This window comes from Amaranthus tricolor, chromosome 9, assembly GCF_026212465.1.
Source record: "Amaranthus tricolor cultivar Red isolate AtriRed21 chromosome 9, ASM2621246v1, whole genome shotgun sequence".
NCBI lineage: Eukaryota > Viridiplantae > Streptophyta > Magnoliopsida > Caryophyllales > Amaranthaceae > Amaranthus > Amaranthus tricolor.
This window is the reverse complement of record NC_080055.1, coordinates 17,442,036-17,461,264: the sequence shown is the minus strand read 5'-3', so window position 1 is coordinate 17,461,264 and position 19,229 is coordinate 17,442,036. Positions and strand designations below refer to the sequence as shown.

Here is a 19,229-nt window from a genome sequence, read left to right as displayed (position 1 = left end):
CAAAGTCGAATGAAAGCATTAGGAGACTATGAGAACAAATTCCTAAATAGTAGAGGACGCACTATGGTTGTGTGTGGTATCAAAGTGATTCCCTAGTTATTGAGCCTTGATTATGATTAGTTGGCGTCACTCAACTGAATTATGTCCAGTTGATTTAGTAGTCTCCTACGTGAGATCCGAAAGGATCACTGTAAGGGGGGTATGAGCATACTTTTGTCATTTGGCGACGGGTGGCCGACACTGCCCCTTGACCGAGGTGTTACCATGCGGGCCTTGCAAACCCCAATATAGTGGTCTCTTCACAGGATTGGTACTCCAGTGTGTTAGTTTTTCCGAAAGTAGGACCCAAGAGGGTCAGCTGGAGGGGGTATGAGCTCATAGTTTGCCATAAGCACCGGGTGGCCGATAATGCCCTTGGCCGTGTCACTATGTCATGAATAAAGAAAAGATCCACTACTTTTGAATATACTTCGAGGGGTTAGTAGTTTGAAAGAGAAATCATGAGTAAATAGAAGTGTTTAGACAAATGAGTAGATTTGTTATTGTTGTGCTATGTCATCGCCTATCCCTTTTGTTCCATGATTCTAATTGTTATAAGTTCATTGTTTACTGATGTGTATGTGTTTGCTCTAGCTGGATATTAAAGTTTTGCTTTACGCTTTTCTATCGTTTTAGGCGTAAGCCTACACCTGATGAGAGGTCCTCGAGCAGTATATAATGACCTCACAGAAAGAGAAGGAAACCTTGGATTTTATAATATAAGATTTAAACAACTAAGTTTGATGTTTACACTTTACTAGACTGATAGTACTTCAATCAATTGTTACTGTTGTTGCTTCAATTGTCTTCTGATGAAGTGGAGCTGGACTCTTGATGTGCAGTTGCTATCCTTCCTAATTTCACAACAAAATAATCTGCAAATTCAACGCTACACCAGATATTATTAGATTATTTGTTGGTTATACTGTTCAATTCTACGATACAATATTTCAAGTAGGTAGTTCTCAAATAATCTACCTCGGGGCTTAGTGGCTTACCTTTGCGGCCCGTTTGGTACATGGTATTAGAGGGCGGTAATGGTAATAAAATTAAGTAATAAAAAATTTGGTTGTTTGGATGCCTTCAATGGTAATGAATGGTAATAAAAAAAGGTAATGAAATTACCAAAAAGGGCCATTTTTATTACCATCAAACAACCTGGTATTAGGCTGTAATGGTAATGAAGTATTACTGTGCTAATAAAATAAGGTAATGTTGTTTCGAGCTGAAGAAAAAAAATAATGAAGAAAAAAAAGGTAATGTATGTAATTATCCAAAAAAAATATTATTATTAAAAAAGAATCATTAGATAGAATAATTTAGATACAATAATGTTTTTAGATACAAATATACAATAATGAAACTAAGAGTCATTAAATTTTTTATTACTAACAACCAAATGCAATCAATAGAATATTATCTTCCATTACCATTCTTTAGTCATGCACACCAAACAAAAGAATCTTCATTACCAATTCTCATATCCATTCCTTCATTACTATTGTCATTACAACATTTCATTCCCATTACTTCATTACCATCAACCAAACGGGCCATTGATGTCAAGAGTTCCCACACAGTGGGAGCTGAATTATTGTGCTTCCAAATGTTTGGCATCCATGAAAATACAACAAAAATTGTATTTTTTAGTGTAGCTAAGTAGAATCTACCTGAGGCGATTGCTACTGCTACCTATTTGACTAATCGTCTTCCCACAAAAACCTAAATTACCTTATTCTTCTTGACACCTTGAGTTCACATGTTCCTTACCCATTGTGTCTTTGGCTGTGTAGTATATGCACATTATCTAAAACAGGCTAGAAACAAGTTAGAACCTCGGGTGGTTAAATGTGTCTTTGTTGATTATAGGTTTGATCAAAAGGGTTATTGTTGCTTAGATCCCATCCAAAACCAGATATATACCACTAAGGATTGTGATTTTTTTTAATTTTCTTATTATTAACCCTAACTTCGTCCTCAGAGAGAGACTTTAATTGATGAGCTAAGCTGGTTGACATACTCGATTGAGATGGATTTGGACTCCAAAGAGCAAGTAGGTAAGATCAACGACATTGTCACTGAAACCATAATATCTCCTCTTCAGCCTACCCTAATCCCATCGGATGAGCATCCAACAACTCAAGAGGTAATTCATAAACCTCATGAAACTGTTAATTCTGAACTTCACCCAATATCCAATGTTGAGATACTAGACATGCATGAGTTACCTCCTGGAAGCACCATAGGTGTTTCACAGACAAGGTATGATCTAAAATTTGAAGCTTAACAATCCAGACATCCTATGTAGAAGGTTAGTGAGAAAAGTTATAGAAGCTGAATACATGGCATTGTAGAAAAATAAAACATGAAAAAATAAGTTTTACAAAGGGAAAGAAAAAGGTGGGATGGACATGGGTGTTTTCTATTACATATCAAGCAAATGAAATAGTTAAAAAATATAAAGCTCGCTTAGTGGCCAAGGGGTACACTCAGACATATGAGATTAATTACTCTTAAACAGCTTAAAGATATAAAGCTTTGCCTATACATCAACTTGATGTTAAAAACGCCTTTCTTCATAAGTATATTAATAAAATTGTCTACATGCATCAATCTATGTGTTCTCATGATCCTCTTCATCCTTCCAATATACAAGCTATAAAGTCTTTGTATGGACTTAAACAAGCACCCCGTGCATGGTATAATCATTTTGCTTCTTACATATTTACTGTTGCTTTTGTACGTAACACTTGTGATAACTCTTTGTTCATTTATAAATGTGGCTATTACATCGCTTATCTTCTCTTATATGTGGATGACATCATTCTCACTGTTTTTAGTACATCTCTCCAACAATCTATCGTTTAGATGCTAAGTTCTTAAGTTGTTATGAAGGATTTTGGTCCGTTAAGTGACTTCTTGGGTATTTCTGTTACCAGATACTCTAGTGGTTTATTCTAATCACAGTCTAAATATGCCTCTAAAATTCTTGTTTGAGTTGGTATATTATTATGTAAATCTGTTGGGATGAGTTATCCCACATCGATAAATTGAAAATGGTGTGCACGCTTTATAAGCTATTAGAAACCTTCTTCTCATTGCCATATGGTTTTGGGATGGTATATATCTCCTTGGCTTATGAAGTGTGTGCACTTGTGTCCCCCCGTTAATATGCTGGCATTCACAATAAGTCCAGCCTAATTTAACAAAATCCTTTCCAATACCCGTAGACACCAAAACCAAGCTTAGCGCACCCTCCACCCATTTATATGATGATCCATCTTCTAGTCGTAGTCTTATTACTAATCTGCAATATATTACCTTCATTAGACCTGATATTTTATATGGATAGTCACATAGAGTCTCATATGTATGCTCTTCGACGTATTCTTCGTACACTCCACTGTTGTTAGTGGCTTTTTGAGAAGCATTAGCAGATGTGCGAAACTTATAGTTGTTGATATAACACATCGTAGCTCTTTAAACATTTAAGTGGAATTGTAACAAAAATCCTTTAGTGTTTGTCCATTAACAACATGAAGATGTCCAACTGTAACATTGAATAACGTAAACTATTAGTCATTTATGTCAAATCACTAATAATTCAAAGGCTAAGAGAGAACTTAAAATGTATGTATGTTTTGAAAAAACGTTAGGAAATTCATTTGCAACTACTGACTGGATCTGTTTTCATGACATTTTAGGATGGGATTGATTTATTAGGCAAGTGTACATTTTACTAAATGAGACACAGAGTTTAATGCTTTCTTGGTCAGATAGACATTGAAAATTGACGCTTCAACAATAACCTTGTTTTGGACATTAAATTTACATGTCGTAAGTACCTACAAATTGTATAAATTAATGTAAAATAACTAAATAAATTACGTAAAATTTAGAATTCAAAAATTACAATCAAAAAGAAAGGGATTGAACTACACTTGTTTCAATCAGAGTTTAATAGATAAGGATTGAATTGCACTTGTTCATCCATGACCCCTAAACTTGATTCCCTTAACAAAGTTTCGTCACACCTCCTATTGTTATAATTATCAACAAAACTTTTCATAATTAAATACTTATTATTTCATCTATATTTGTAACAACACGATTTTTGCACTTCTTACAAAGATATCTAATATCTGATCTTGAACTATTATTACTTAAAAAAGTAAAAAAAATTCTACCTTTGTATGAATTTTATATTATATGCCCCATCTATAAGTCTTTTGTCAATCCAACATCTATTAGAAAACAAATCCTTCATTGTCCAAACCTACGATTATCTTTATATTTGCCATTTCTATTATTTTATAATACTAGCAATTGAAATAATCTATAATTAAATTACATCAATAATTAATTAATAGTTCGCAATATATATATATATATATATATATATATATATATATATATATATATATATATATATATATATATATATATATATATATATATATATATATACATACTAGGTTGCACTAAAACGGACACGGACACGGACACGGGTACGGGAAAACGCCAACTTAAAAATGGCGGACACGGGGACACGTAAATGGTAATATAATAAATATATCAAATTAAAAATAATTTTACAATCTTTCATTTGATATTTGTAAATAAACACTTTAAAAATTTAAAACTCACATAACATTCAAATAAGTACCAAATAAACAACAGGAGTATTTAAAAATAGTCATACAAACCAAATCAAAGAAAACCAAATAAATAGGTTTATAAACAGCCAAAATTAAAGATTTATAAATTCCATCAAATTCCAGTAATCAAATTCCATCACAGTAATTCCATCAAAATTTATAAACAACCACAACCAATACAATACAATACCAGTAATCAAATTCCATCACAGTCCATCACAGTAATCAAATTGAAATCAAATATCCATCACAGTAACATCTTAATTTACAATACAATACAATACAATACAACATACAATACGTTAATATTAGGATTCCAGTAATCAAATTCATCACAGTCCTAAATCAAATTCATCACAATACAATACAATACAATACGTTAATAGACCAATACAATACAATACGTTAATACAATACAGTCCTAAATCCATCACAGTCCTAAATCAAATTTCAGTAATCAAATTCCATCAAAGTAAAAATAAATGTTAAAACAACAACTCAACAAGATTATAAATTTAAGATTAACACTAAGATTAAAGATTAGAACAAGATTAATATTAGGATTTAGGATAAAGATTGAAAATACCTGAAACAAAATCAAAAAAATCGATTTTTAGGGAAGCGCTGTGTAGCCGTCGAGTATTTGAGGGAGGAGCAGACCACAGCACCACTCAGTGAAGCCGTCGGTGGCGGTGGCGTGGTGGAGGAGCAGCCGTAGAATTTTTATGGTTAGAGGAGTGAGAGGGAATTGAGATTTGAGAGGGAGGGAAATGGAAAAATGGAATGCGTGAGTCCAGTAAATGAAAGTGAGATTTGAGATGAGAGTAAGTGAGAGGTCAGAGGAGTTTATTACTTTTTTTTTCAGTTTTTTCAATTTTTTTTTTTTAAAAAGACACGTGTCCCTTGACGTGTCCGTCGCGTGTCCTAGCCGTGTCCGCGTGTCCGAAAAAATATTAAAAAATTGGACACTTCATTTGGCGTGTCGGACACGGATTTTCGCGTGTCCGTCGCGTGTCTGTGTCCGACACGTGTCGGACACGCGACACGTCACATGCCAGGCGTGTCCGTGTTTCGTAGTATATATATATATATATATATATATATATATATATATATATATATATATATATATATATATATATATATATATATATATATATATATATATATATATATATATATATATATATATATATATATATATATATATATATATATATATATATATATAGGAGGGATCCAATAAGAAGGGTGTTCAAAATGAGAAGAATAAAAAGCATTCTATACCCTTAATTTGAATAGGATAAAAAAAATCTAAGATCACGATCGATCTAAAAATACTTAATTGTAAAAGTCATTATCTTACACAAAAAAGATACTGTGTCATAAATCTGAAGAATGTTCTTAATTTATAATATAGTATTCTTTTTTGTATGTATAGTGAATAACAAAAAATCCTTCTTATCCTTCTCATTTATAGGGTTTCTAAGAAAATTCCTAGAAGAATTAATGTTGTAGGTTTCTTGTAGAAAAATGCCAACATACTAATCACAAAAACTTGTATGCGACCCCTTCACGTGTGCGACCAAAAACATTTATACTTGTCGAATTCAAGCCTTAAAACACCCATTTTAAGACTTAAAAAGCCAAAATATAATATTTTATCTGTTCCTTTTTGTTTGTCCACTTTACTTTTTACACGTTTTTCAAATCAAACCTTGAGCTTTAATATCTTTAAGTATGCCTCATAAAAAATTATAGAAATTATATATTGAAAAATTTTGCATCAAAATGAATCTAACAGAATCCCACATGAATATATTTTATCTTTAATATATAATTCAAAAAGGAACAACTTAAAGTGGACAGACAAAAAGAAATGGAGAGAGTACTTAAAACTCCTACTCTAAGCCTAAATCTCCCTTCTCTTGAGGCTTAATTTAAATTATTTATCTATCGACTTCAACCCTTAATACACCTAGTTCACTACTTGAAATGCTACTTTTAACTATTAAAACCTATTCTAACCCTTAATTTTATATTTTACTTACCTACTCCAACTGTAAAATATCTATTTCAAGACTTAGAATGTCTATTTCAATGGTTTAAAGTTTGTTAAATCTAAGACTTAAAATGTCTATTTTAAGGTCCAAAATTTCCAATTCAATCTTCAAAATGGCAACTTCAATATCATAGGCTGGAGTTGTAAATGGTTACACATATACGTCCATCTCACAGGAAATTTACAGCATTCTAATTGCTTGTAAGAAATTTGTCGGTAAATACCAACTAAAGAATTTATCGTTATTTTCCTACTAAAATCGGTTTAAAGCTAAGCTAAATGTCTTGATTCCTTAACCTCTTCGTGATGAAGTTGCATTATTTATAAATAAATGCGCTTCCAATGCTCAAGTTTTGACTCGAGGAAATTAGTTGTTTAGAGAAAGGAACTAAAGATTAAGTAAAAAGGAGTGAACAGTTATGTATAAATCAAGATGTTGGTCAACTATATTATATGTATAGCTGATAATGGTTTAGTATTGATTTAAACTGTTAAAATGACAATAAGTTTCAAGCTTTCTCAAATTATCAGATCCATTATATCAAAGCTTGTATCTGTTAACTAGAAATAAAATGTAATTGTATGAAACAAAAACCCATTAATTGTATCATTGTCATTTCTTCACATTCAGTAGCCCTATACGATTGTGCACAAAACCAATGTTAGTCAAGGTCAATGGTGGACCTACGTGGGTGCCTGGGGTTGCCATTAAAAAATTTACAAATTTTGAGAGGTCATGGGATACCCGTGGGCTTGGGGCCACAAACTCACAGGTCAAGAGCGTTGACTTGCTTATACACTAGGTGAGGTTTATTAATCCCCAAAACTATATGGTAATAGAAGGATTAGTTCATTCAATATATATACAAGTTGACTACCCACTATTTTATTGATATCACATGTGAAGTATTTCCAACAAATTGAGCATAAATGTAAATTCCATATCGTGAATGTGAGATGCATTTTACTTTTAATATATCACGCAGACAATAAAATACAACATATGTTGATTATTAAATGCATTAAAACACAATTGAACTGTTTGAATATGTATTACAGCTACTTAATATGACAGTTATTTTCTAGGAGCAGTTGTAATATGACAGTTATTTTTCTATGAGCAGTTATTCAAAACTCATGTATAAATTATCACCATTATAGTTGAATGAAATAAGCCAGAAATCATCAAGAACAAAACTTGTTAAACCAAAAATCATGGTATTAGAGCAGCAACGATTCTGAATCGTTTTTGCAGCTTCATCATATACCAATTAACCTACCTAAATTCTAACAATGGAAGACGAAACAAGAACCGTCATAGCACCAGATCAACCGGTCACAATGGGACAGTTGTTACAACTGTTTAAATAGTTAAACTCCAACAAACCACCTACCGAAACCGTAACCAACACCCATACCCTCCAAATCTCAGAGAAATTAATGAACCAGAATTACACAAAATGGTCCAGGCTGATGCACTTAGCCATTAGTGGTTGAGATCGTCTCAATCACATCATCGACGACCCTCCATCCACATATGACCTAGCGTACAACCAATGGATTAGAAGCGACTCGATCGTTATCTCATGGATTTTGGAGAATATAGAGTCTGACCTAGTAAATCAGTATCTTGATTTCCCGACAGCCAAAACGTTGTGGCAAGGGATTGAGACATTGTACAGTAGTGGGAGAGACGGCCTGCAAATATTCGATTTAACAGTCAAAACCAACAAAATCCAACAAGGAACAAACCCCATCGAAACATACTACAGCAAGTTAATTGTTCTATGAAAAGAAATTGACCGAAGACAACCAAATCCTATGAAGGATCCATGCGACATCATCATCTATAATCAAATAACTCAACAAAAAAGATTATACCAATTTTTAGCGGGAATCAATGAAACATTTGACAAGGATAGAAGAGATCTCCTCCTCTTAGACCCTCTTCCTACAGTATGCAAGTATGAGGAGAAAAATACTGAGACGGGGAATCATGAAGACGAAGCCCTCATCAGATCTGGAATCACTGAGCACCGGTGGGGTTTTCACGGCCAAAGGAAGAACTTACCGAAGGGATGATGATAAAGCTCACCTCAAATGCACCTACTGCGGCGGTACAAGACATACGAGAAATGAGTGTTTTAAACTCGTAGGTTACCCGGAATGGTGGTCGGATGCTAAGAAAAAGGGGAAAAGAAAACCGGCACGTTTTTTAGATCAAAATTGGACCGGAAAAGCAGCGGTAGGATGGAGTACAGAAGCACCCACATCCATGGAGGAAGGAGAAGCCATGAACGTATCAGGTACCAAAATCAGAGAAGGCAACGAAGAAGAAGGTACCAGAAGGAGAGAAGGAGACTCCCTCACAAACGGCGCCTTCACAGTAGGGTTAAGGGGAGAGGGTGAGGCAGAGGGAGAGACCCCTAAACCCTTTAAATGGGAAAGGCCCCTAAAATGGGAAAGGGGGTCACGTGTGTCACGTGCCTCCTTTCTCCCGTCCCAAAATCTTTCGTCCTCCTTTAATACTTCATCTTACTTTGAAGGGGGTTGGATATTTGATTGTGGTGCCACCGATACTATGTCATATGACCCGAACGATTTTTTGACTCTTGACCTACCTACGAAAGACATCATTAAAACGGCTAATGGGGAAGGGATTAAAGTGAGCGGAGCTGGAACTATTTCTTTCACTAAAAATCTCACTTTAAAAATATTTTTATTCGTCCCTGACTTGTCACATAAATTATTGTCAGTTAGCCAACTTACTAGAGATCTTGGTTGTACTGTTCTCATAAAACCCGGATGTTGTGTTGTGCAGGATGCTCAGACAGGGAAGGTTATTGGGCATGGTATTGAGCGAGGTGGACTATAATATTTGGAAAAGGAGACACAAAAGGGCAAACCTGTTCTTGTTCGCGGGTCAGAGGAAAGACAACTATGGACGTGGCATCGACGTTTGGGACATCCGTCAGCAGGGTATTTAGTAAAACTTTTTCCTAATTTTGTAGGGTTAAAAACTGAATTTAAGTGTGAAAGTTGTATTCTTGCAAAGAGTCACAAACACTCATATTTTACTAGTTTGAATAAAGCCGATATGCCTTTTATGCTGATTCATTCTGATGTGTGGGGTCCCGCTCCCGTCACAGGATTACATGGTTATTCATACTTTGTTACATTTATTGATGATTGTACCCGAATGAGTTGGATTTATTTCCTTAAACAGAAATCAAAAGTATTTCATGTGTTTGTTGAATTCTATAATATGATATGTACCCAATTCCAAACCCGACCCCGCATGTTTTGAACTGATAATGGTAGAGAATATATTAACTCTAACATGCAACAATTCTTTAAACAAAAGGGCCTTATACACCAGACCTCGTTTCCTAATACACCCCAACAAAATGGAGTGGCAAAACGAAAAAATCGCACACTCCTTGAGATGACCCGTGCTCTTATGCTTGATTCCCATGCTCCCACTTATCTTTGGCCTGAAGCCATCGCCACTGCCAACTACCTTACCAATAGACTTCCCACAAAGAGCCTTCAATACCAAACACCCCAAGCCACCCTCCAAACCCATTTTTCTGTATCTTCCTCACATACTCTACATCCTCGTATATTTGGGTGCATAGTCTTTGTTCATTGTCCAGCTAGGGTACGAAATAAACTTGAACCAAGAGTGGTCAAATGTGTTCTTATTAAGTATGGTAGGAATCAAAAGGGTTATCGATGTTATGATCCCTTAACTAGAAAGGTCTATACCACCATGGACTGTGAGTTCATCGAGAGTGAATACTAGTACCACCATCTTCGATGTCAAGGGGAGAAGCATAGTGACAATCTCAGATGGTTAGTCAGTCCGCGTTTGTCCAACCTAGACCCAAAAGATCAAGTAGACAATGCTACAGAGTTACCTCACCAAGACGTTTTGTCCACTCCTTTGCCACTACCAATCCTGTTTGATCATCAGGTGAGTCATACAAATCTTGATAATACTGCCCCAGATGCAACTAACAATGATAATGTGATTGTTGATGATTTGAATGAGGAAGGTGTCACAGATACAGTAGAAACAGGGAATCATGACAGTCAAGGTGCTGATGGTGAATCATATATGTTACCTCCTCGTTCCACGCGAGGAGTTCCTCCAAGGAGATATGATCCTGTGTACGAAGCAAAACGTTCGAGATATCCCATTAAAAAGCCTGACACAGGAAATTTGTCACAGAGTGCCTTAGCATTTAAGGCAGCCCTAGATGCAACCAAAAGCCCAACCACAGGCGAAGAACCCCTAACTTCTGCCCACTAGAGAAAAGCTATGGAGGAAGAGATTAATGCTCTCAAGAAGAATGGCACATGGGAAAAATGAACCTTACCGAATAAAAAGAAGGTAGTAGGATGTAAATGGGTGTTCACAATCAAATATAAATCAGATGGTACGATTAAAAGATACAAAGCTCGGCTCGTGGCAAAAGGATACACTCAGACGTATGGAGTTAATTATTCAAAAACCTTCTCTCCAGTTGCTAAACTTGATACAATTCGAGTTCTGTTCAGCATTGCAGCAAACTTGGATTGGCCCCTTCATCAGTTTGATGTAAAAAAGGATTTTCTTCATGGGGAACTAAATGAAAAAGTGTACATCAGGGTTCTCAGAAAATGAGGGGTGCCGATTGAGGAAGGCTTTGTATGGATTGAAACAGTCTCCTAGAGCATGGTTTGGAAGGTTTACATCTGCAATGAAGAGATTCTGTTACAGACAAAGTAATTTGGACTACACCTTGTTTCTCAGACGAAGAGGAAGGAAAATAACATGCTTGATAATCTATGTTGATGACATGATCATTACCGGGGATGACTGAGAGGAAATTGTCAATTTAAAGGAAAAACTATTCCAAGAATTTGAGATGAAAGACCTTGTTAAACTAAAATACTTTCTAGGGATTGAAGTTCTTAGATCAAACAAAGGAATTTTCATATCCCAAAGGAAGTATGTATTAGACCTGTTAGCTGAAACAGGGATGCTAGACTGCAAGCCCATTGAGACACCAATGATGATGAACCATGGACTACGGGCAATACCAACGCATGGTAAGGAAATTAATCTACCTAGCTCACACAAGGCCTGATATTGCATATGCAGTAGGAGTAGTCAGCCGATTTATGCACAAACCACAGGTTCAGCATATGAACGCAGTTTATAGGATTCTCAGGTACCTCAAAGGATGCCCTGGAAAGGGAGTCGTTTATCAGAAAAATGGTCACCTTGATCTTGTGGCATATACAGATGCAGACTGGACCGGAGATAGAGATGATAGGAAGTCAACATCAGGCTACTTTACTTTAGTGGGAGGAAATCTAGTCACATGGAGGAGTAAGAAACAAAAGGTGGTTGCTATGTCCAGTGCAGAAGCTGAATTCAGAGGCGTAGCCAAGGGAATCACAGAAGTCCTATGGTTGAGAAAGTTACTGAGCGAACTGGGATTCACCCCTACAAGGAGTTGTGAGTTATACTGTGATAATCAAGCGGCTATCAACATCTCAGAAAACCCAGTTCAACATGATCGCACAAAACATGTAGAAGTGGACAGACATTTCATAAAGGAAAAATTAGAAGCTCAAGTAATCAAGCTTCCACACGTAAAATCAAAAGATCAGCTAGCTGACAATCTTACGAAGGCAGTTGGAACTCAGTTCTTTGAAGAAGTTTTATGCAAGTTGGTTGTTGGTGACCCTATGACCCAACTTGAGGGGGAGTATTAGAATATGTATTACAGTTACTTAATATGACAGTTATTTTCTAGGAGCAGTTGCAATATGGCAGTTATTTTTCTAGAAGTAGTTATTCAAAAACTCATGTATAAATTATCACCATTACAGTTGAATGAAATAAGCCAGAAATCATCAAGAATAAAACTTGTTGTCAAACCAAAAATCATGAACCACTTGCAACCCACTGAACACACCAAAAAATTTACGACCCCTAACTCATTCATGATTGGCTTTTCCGGGTTAATCAATTACACAATCAAGTGCACAGTTACTGTAATGGCTAACGAGTTAGTAGAGTTTTTTTTTTATTTTTTTTATTTTTTTTTATACATCATTCTATCTCATGCTTTATCGATGTAATGCAAAAATTAAATTTTGTTTTGATCATGCTTTAAAATACATATTTAAAAATATTGTGTAATCTCATTCTTAAAATACAGGGTTAAAGGTAAATGTCCAACCATCCAACTCGATAATTTACTAAACATTTTCATAATATGTCCCAAAATGAAGCAAATGAAGTGTTATGTCTAGGTCGCAGAGACGAGGATCTCACACATGTATTTAAATTGAAATGGAAAAAGAAATAATATTGCTTATAATATTAGTTTATGTAGTCGATTTTATCCAATCATTTGAGATTAAAGTTTAGCATTATTAGCGATCGACTTGTTGTAATACAATATCAACACTACATGATTGCAACTACACTATGATTTAGTCAATGAAAGGATATACAAAGTACATACCTTTCCAATATGACTTTTCCTTCAATGTACTTATGTTTCTTATGGAGTGCCAACTTCTGCAATAAGTAGTATTAATTCAAGGATGAAATAAAGTGGCTAAGAAAAAAGAAAACACTAAATCTTAAATGAGATGGTCACATTTGAGACCATTTTTATTGGCCCGGCCAATATGTACTTTCTGTCTAGAACTGATTACTTATAACGTTAAAGTAATCACTTATAATTTTAAAATAGTAAATTTTATATAGTTTTAGAGTGATTACGTATAACCTTAAAACAATCAATTAAGATCTTAAAGAATCAATTAAAAAAATAGGCTAATATATGAATCCATCTCATAATAAGATGGACAGTCTCAAGACTAAGTAGTAAGAAAAAAGGATGGATAGAGGGAAGTTTAGTTTACATATTTCCATCCGACAGCTGAGCCACATTTAACACAGAAAATTTCAACCGCTCTACGCATTTCTGTCATCAGCACCCGATCCTCTTTCTCACTAACACTTATATTCACGCTGGATCATTTTGTTTTCAACAAGCCCATTCCCACCAAAGTTAGAAAACAACTACACGAACTGAAATAATTTATGCTCCTTTCAATTGACAGAAAATATCTCTCTTGTCATGTTGACTTCTAATATCATTTTAAAGAATCAACTCAACTAAAAACTTAAACTTATAATTAAGACCTCAGAATATATTATATACTCTAACAATCAGTTCATTCGAATTTTCATATTTCCATTTTAAGTAATGATTTTAGATACATGTGGACTCATTTTTTGTTGTGGTACCTGTTTAATTTGTACATTTGAATATTTTTTTTGGTGGATTTATACATGTGGATATCATTTTATTATGGCCCCTCTTTTAATTTATAGATGTAAACACCTTTTTATTGTAATTTCTTTTTTTAATATTTACACAAATTCCAAATAAAATATTTATTCTAAATTAAAGGGAGTACTATACAAGAAATCAAATAAAACATAGGTTTAAAAAATATGTACACACATTTTATCAAAAAGATAAACCGTGCCATGTATGATGTGGAATGACTGAAGCAAAAGAAACACATTTACTATGTCTTCAACCAACAAAAGAAATGAGATTCATGCATGAACATGATAAAGAAAGGAAAACCATTTTGTATATGATTCTGTAAGCAGGGGTACTGAGGGTGCCCAAGGTGATCGATTGCATAAAGTTTTCTGTTTCTCCCTTATATGAAAAAGTTTATCAATAAAAGAAATAGATTAAGTTTATTAATAAAAAACATATATTTATTCAAATTTTTCAATCTCTGTTTGTAATTGAACAAATGAGACAACTCACCCTAAAGATTAGTCTAGTTGGGGAGAAAGCTCATTTACTCTATAAACTCAACATTAGTTGCCAATACAACCAATATGAAACAAAATCTCATAACTTTATAATAGCCTTAAATCCATTTCATTACAGATTCTTACAAAACCATGCTCATAAAAATGGTTCCCATCCACAAGCGCCTCAGTGAAATTCGTCTTATATAAATGTGGAAAGGAGTTGATAGGAGGGAGACATTATTTGTCATTGATAACAAATATATAAAGAAAATCTTTATTCGCAAAGCTGTGGACTCCTCTATAGGACGAAGATTGTACATATGAAAAAAATGGAAAAATTGACAAAAATAATCTAATTTTTCACTTATCTGCCATGAATAATCTTATCTGATGATTATTTTTTGATTATTTTATCTTTTATGTGATTTGCTCTCAGCATTTTTGATGTGGGAGCGAAGGAATGGGGCTGTGGTGGTTCAAGGGTGATACTATGGTTCAAAAATCACTGGATATACTAAAAGCATATACGTAGCAAAGATTAGATTATTAGATAATAATTTAAAATTGTGATTATTCACGACGGATGAGTGAAAAGTTAAATTATTTTCAGATAAGTTTTCCAAAATAAAATCAATTGAGATCTATACAGTAGATGATACCAAAGAAAGTAGTACAGTTAAGGGAACCAAGAACCAAGGAGCTACAAATACAACTAATACGCAGCTAGAAGTCTACAACCATCTTGTGAGCAGATAGAATATAATTAAATGAAGCTCCTTCCTTCAGTGGCGTTCTCCATATTATACTATAAGAACAAATGCATACCTATTGAATACTGATCTGGAGAAAGAGAGCATAGCAGCACAGGAATTTTTTAAGAACATATGTAACAGGAGATGCATTATTAGGTAGTGACAATTTGGTCACATAATCGTACTCGTATGGACACGAGATACCCATAGGCTCGGGCCCACAAATCTACGGGTCAAGAGCGTAGCAAAATGATGAGCTTACTCAATACATCTGCAAGTCCAGAACCCACTATTTTATCGACGTAGAATCTTGTCTCATATGTAAAGTATTTCCAACAGCATAATCGGTGCTGAAAGCCTCTGAAAGCTAGGGAGGTCTAACTCCATCTTTCTTTCTTAACTGTTTAGCAGACAATGCAAGGTACTTTGTAATAGGAGAGAAAGATTCAAATTAATTTATATATCAAAACACTAGATAAAACCGAGAATATCTGACTCCATTTTCTTTACATCATTTTTTTTATGGATCTTTAATGAAGAAAAAAAAATGTCAAGTGTTACCCTGATCTAGTGTAAAAATGCGATGAAGTTAGTGGTAACCGAACAGTGGTGCTAATGCAGTTATCGTAACACGTAATATGGGATAAATCATAAGATATTCCTTGATATAACCTAATGCGGGGATTTTTGCACCTTTACAACACGAGAAATATCTGTACGTTTGTTTTGAAAATCTTTATAATGCATCTGATGCGATGCTATATGATAGGATGCGATGTGGCATTGGTTTTTACTCAATTTGATTGCGGGGCAACCCATACTATGACCTTTGATTCTCGTGATATTTTATTCATTGATCCCACTACCCATACTCATATTAAAATTGCTAATGGTGATAGTGTCCGTATGGATCGTGAAGGCCCCATTACCATTTCATCGTATCTTAAATTAAACAATGCCCTTGTGATTCTAAATTTACCGTATAAATTATTATCCATTAGCCATCTCACAAAAGAACTTAATTGTACTATTTTCATGACCGCCCATGATTGTGTTGTGCAGGATGCCCAACCCTGAAGATTATTTGTTATGGTTCTGAAAGTGGCAACTTGTACTACTTGGATAATGCTGGATTGGTTCTCAGGGGGAGTTAGCTTTCTCGTTCTTGGCTACAAGAAATTTTCAAGGTAAGTTTGGTTTCAGTCATCTCAAGATCAAACTTGAGGGAGAATGTAGGAAATAAGAAAACAAAATATTTTGATTTTATTTTTGATTTTATTCAAGAATATTACGTCTTTAGTTTTTAGAAAATTAAGATATTATGTTATTTTGTTTCTACAATTTTAGCTTCTATATTTGTATTTATAGTGGTGTTTTTTTCCTCTACTTTGACAATAAAAAAATTAAATGATTCAAGCTTAAACCTCAAACCTAGATTCTTATAATTAATTTCTACAATTACCACGGCAAACCCAATAAAAATGACAAAAATTGACAACAATATATAAACCAGTTTGATGATCACAAAATTCAAACAACGAAATTCTTAAATTCCCAAATAATGACTAATTTATAAAAAAGGAATTTCCCATCTATCATCAATCAAATACCAAGCCAACACAAACAATAAACACATTCAACAAAACCCATGATTAAAATGATGAAAAAGTTGCATTCTTGACGACAATAACAACCCATAAGGCTATAATTTTTAGAATAATGTTCATCATATAAAAGGTTAAAACTTGAATAAAATTGAAAAAAAAAGGAAAAAATATAAGAAATCACCGTAGAAATAAGATCATCAGCCAAGCCTAGATGCGTATGGCAATTTTTGCAACTGTAAATCTGACCTTTTAATTCAACCAAAAACAATCTCCCCATTTTTCCAAAACCAACTGAATCAGTGAATGACAAAGAAGTAAATCAGGTATATGTTATGTTGTTTCTTTATTATAGGAGATTATAAGGAAATAGTAAAACTATGCAATACACGCCTTTTATTCAAACATAAATTCTACAATTTTTTTATAGATCGTCTCTAAATAGACCGGGCTATTATTTATTTTTTAAAATATTATAAATTGGCATTAAGATTGATATAAGTAGACATTAAGGATAATGTAAGTAAGTATTAAGAATAATGTAAATAGGCATTAAAAATATGATGAGTATGTATTAATTTTTAATGGGCTGAGTTTGAAATACGTCTCTCAAAAAGACGGCCTCTCAAGAGACTAGCTACTATTCAAATATGCTTAACGATTTACAATAACACAAATTCTTATGAGAGACCATTTCTAATTTTACCGACCCATTATATATTTTTTTTAAAATATTGTAAATAGGCTTTAAAAATTATGTAAGTAGACACTTAAGATATTGAAAGTAGGCATTAAGGATACGTTAAGTAAGCATTAAGAATAATATAAGTAGGCTATAATTGAATGAATGAAATTAATATAAGCAATTGATTAGACTATAATTGACGTATATAGTTTTCGAGTTATTTAATTACAAAAAACTTTAAACAAACTAAATTAAACTATTAGATTGTTTATTAATCGATTAGAACAGATTAAAAATAAGGTTATTAAAAAAAAATAATTGGCATGGTATCACTTATTTAATTTACTTATTTATTTGAATTATTAAATGTCATATTACCTTAATACCTTTTGACCTTTCGTATTGACCTTGACTTTTGGTCAATGGGCTTTTTCTGAATTCCCCAACCTCCTTAATTGGCCCATGAGCCAGTAACCCTCAAAATACCCTAATTTTCCATTGGAGGTAACCTCCAGATTGACCCAACTTCCCTTTTGGCAACTACCCTTCATTCCTCATTGGTTCTCCTTCTTTGGTGCTGATAACTGCCAACTATCACCCATGATAATCAACCTCCTCTCAGAAATAACTTCTTTTTCACCATTATAAATAGGGACAACCATCAGAAAGAAAATGATCATCTGAGAATAACCCTATTAATATCCTTACTCGTACTCCATTTCATTAACCTACCAATATACAAGTAATCTCAATCCCGACATCTCTGTTCCGGCATTCAATTCATAATCATTTGTTCATTAATCTCACATCTTCGTTCTAACTTGAACGTCGGAAGGGTTTTCCGGGAGATCACCCCCGGACAAGGCTAACGTGTTGTGTTGCAGGAATTCAAGTCGCTTCCTTCCACGAATCGACACACCTGATAATGCTTCCACTTACAGTATTTCAAGTGTTTTCCACTTCCTCGTTTCATAAACGAAATAGTTTGGCGTCGTCTGTGGGGACCATAACAAAAGGCCATGGCTTCCAAGAGAAATCCAACACAAACCGCAACCGTGCACAGCACAGATACATACACACTAGTGGAAAAAACCTCATTTGCTGCGGTTTTTTTGCCATTATTTGCTGCGGTTATGGCCCCCAACAATAGTGATAGCAGCAAATGTCATACTTTAAATGCTGCGGTTCAAAATCGCAGCAAATAAGGGCATTATTTGCTGCGGTCATAGGCAAAAACCGCAGCAAATAATGAGGGTTATTTGCTGCGGTCAGGGGCAAAAACCGCAGCAAATAATTAGGGTTATTTGCTGCGGTCAGGGGCAAAACCGCAACAAATAACTCTTTTTTTTTTCTTTTTCCGTTTTATCCTTATAATAACGCAATAATAATACAATGTAATAACAATGATTAATCCAATGATAATCACAGATAATCAACATTAATCTCTTTGTAATAATAAACTCTCGCTCGTATATATAATATAATATTATGTACGTACATATATATATATATATATATATATATATATATATATATATATATATATATATATATATATATATATATATATATATATA

The 19,229-nt window shown here is 34.0% G+C and overlaps 2 protein-coding genes across 2 annotated transcripts; one reads left to right on the top strand and one right to left on the bottom strand.

Moving 5' to 3' along the window:
- The first annotated feature begins 8,725 nt into the window (after positions 1-8,725).
- On the top strand, positions 8,726-11,074 carry LOC130823319 (uncharacterized). The gene is made up of 4 exons (XM_057687937.1): positions 8,726-9,611; positions 9,771-9,994; positions 10,124-10,538; positions 10,587-11,074. Exons 1-4 carry the CDS (start codon positions 8,726-8,728, stop codon positions 11,072-11,074), a joined length of 2,013 nt encoding a protein of 670 aa, XP_057543920.1.
- Positions 11,075-12,669: 1,595 nt separating this feature from the next.
- Positions 12,670-17,309, bottom strand: LOC130823318 (protein yippee-like At3g11230). The gene is made up of 5 exons (XM_057687936.1): positions 17,152-17,309; positions 14,301-14,344; positions 13,693-13,801; positions 13,287-13,342; positions 12,670-12,721 (listed from the first exon to the last, which is right to left on the bottom strand). Exons 1-5 carry the CDS (start codon positions 17,245-17,247, stop codon positions 12,670-12,672), a joined length of 357 nt encoding a protein of 118 aa, XP_057543919.1. The 5' UTR covers positions 17,248-17,309.
- Between the last annotated feature and the right edge of the window lie 1,920 nt (positions 17,310-19,229).

What these genes read in the sequence shown, in the direction of transcription:
- LOC130823319 (XM_057687937.1), top strand. Translation starts at nt 8,726, where the DNA reads ATGAGGAGAAAAATACTGAGACGGGGAATCATGAAGACGAAGCCCTCA. An exon ending in TCCTTAAACAGAAATCAAAA is followed by an intron (nt 9,995 to 10,123) that starts GTATTTCATGTG and finishes TTTAAACAAAAG; the next exon opens with GGCCTTATACACCAGACCTC. An exon ending in GGTCTATACCACCATGGACT is followed by an intron (nt 10,539 to 10,586) that starts GTGAGTTCATCG and finishes TTCGATGTCAAG; the next exon opens with GGGAGAAGCATAGTGACAAT.
- LOC130823318 (XM_057687936.1), bottom strand. Translation starts at nt 17,247, where the DNA reads ATGGGGAGATTGTTTTTGGTTGAATTAAAAGGTCAGATTTACAGTTGC. An exon ending in CAGCTGTCGGATGGAAATAT is followed by an intron (nt 13,343 to 13,692) that starts GTAAACTAAACT and finishes TACTTATTGCAG; the next exon opens with AAGTTGGCACTCCATAAGAA. An exon ending in GGAAAAGTCATATTGGAAAG is followed by an intron (nt 12,722 to 13,286) that starts GTATGTACTTTG and finishes TGGTGTGTTCAG; the next exon opens with TGGGTTGCAAGTGGTTCATG.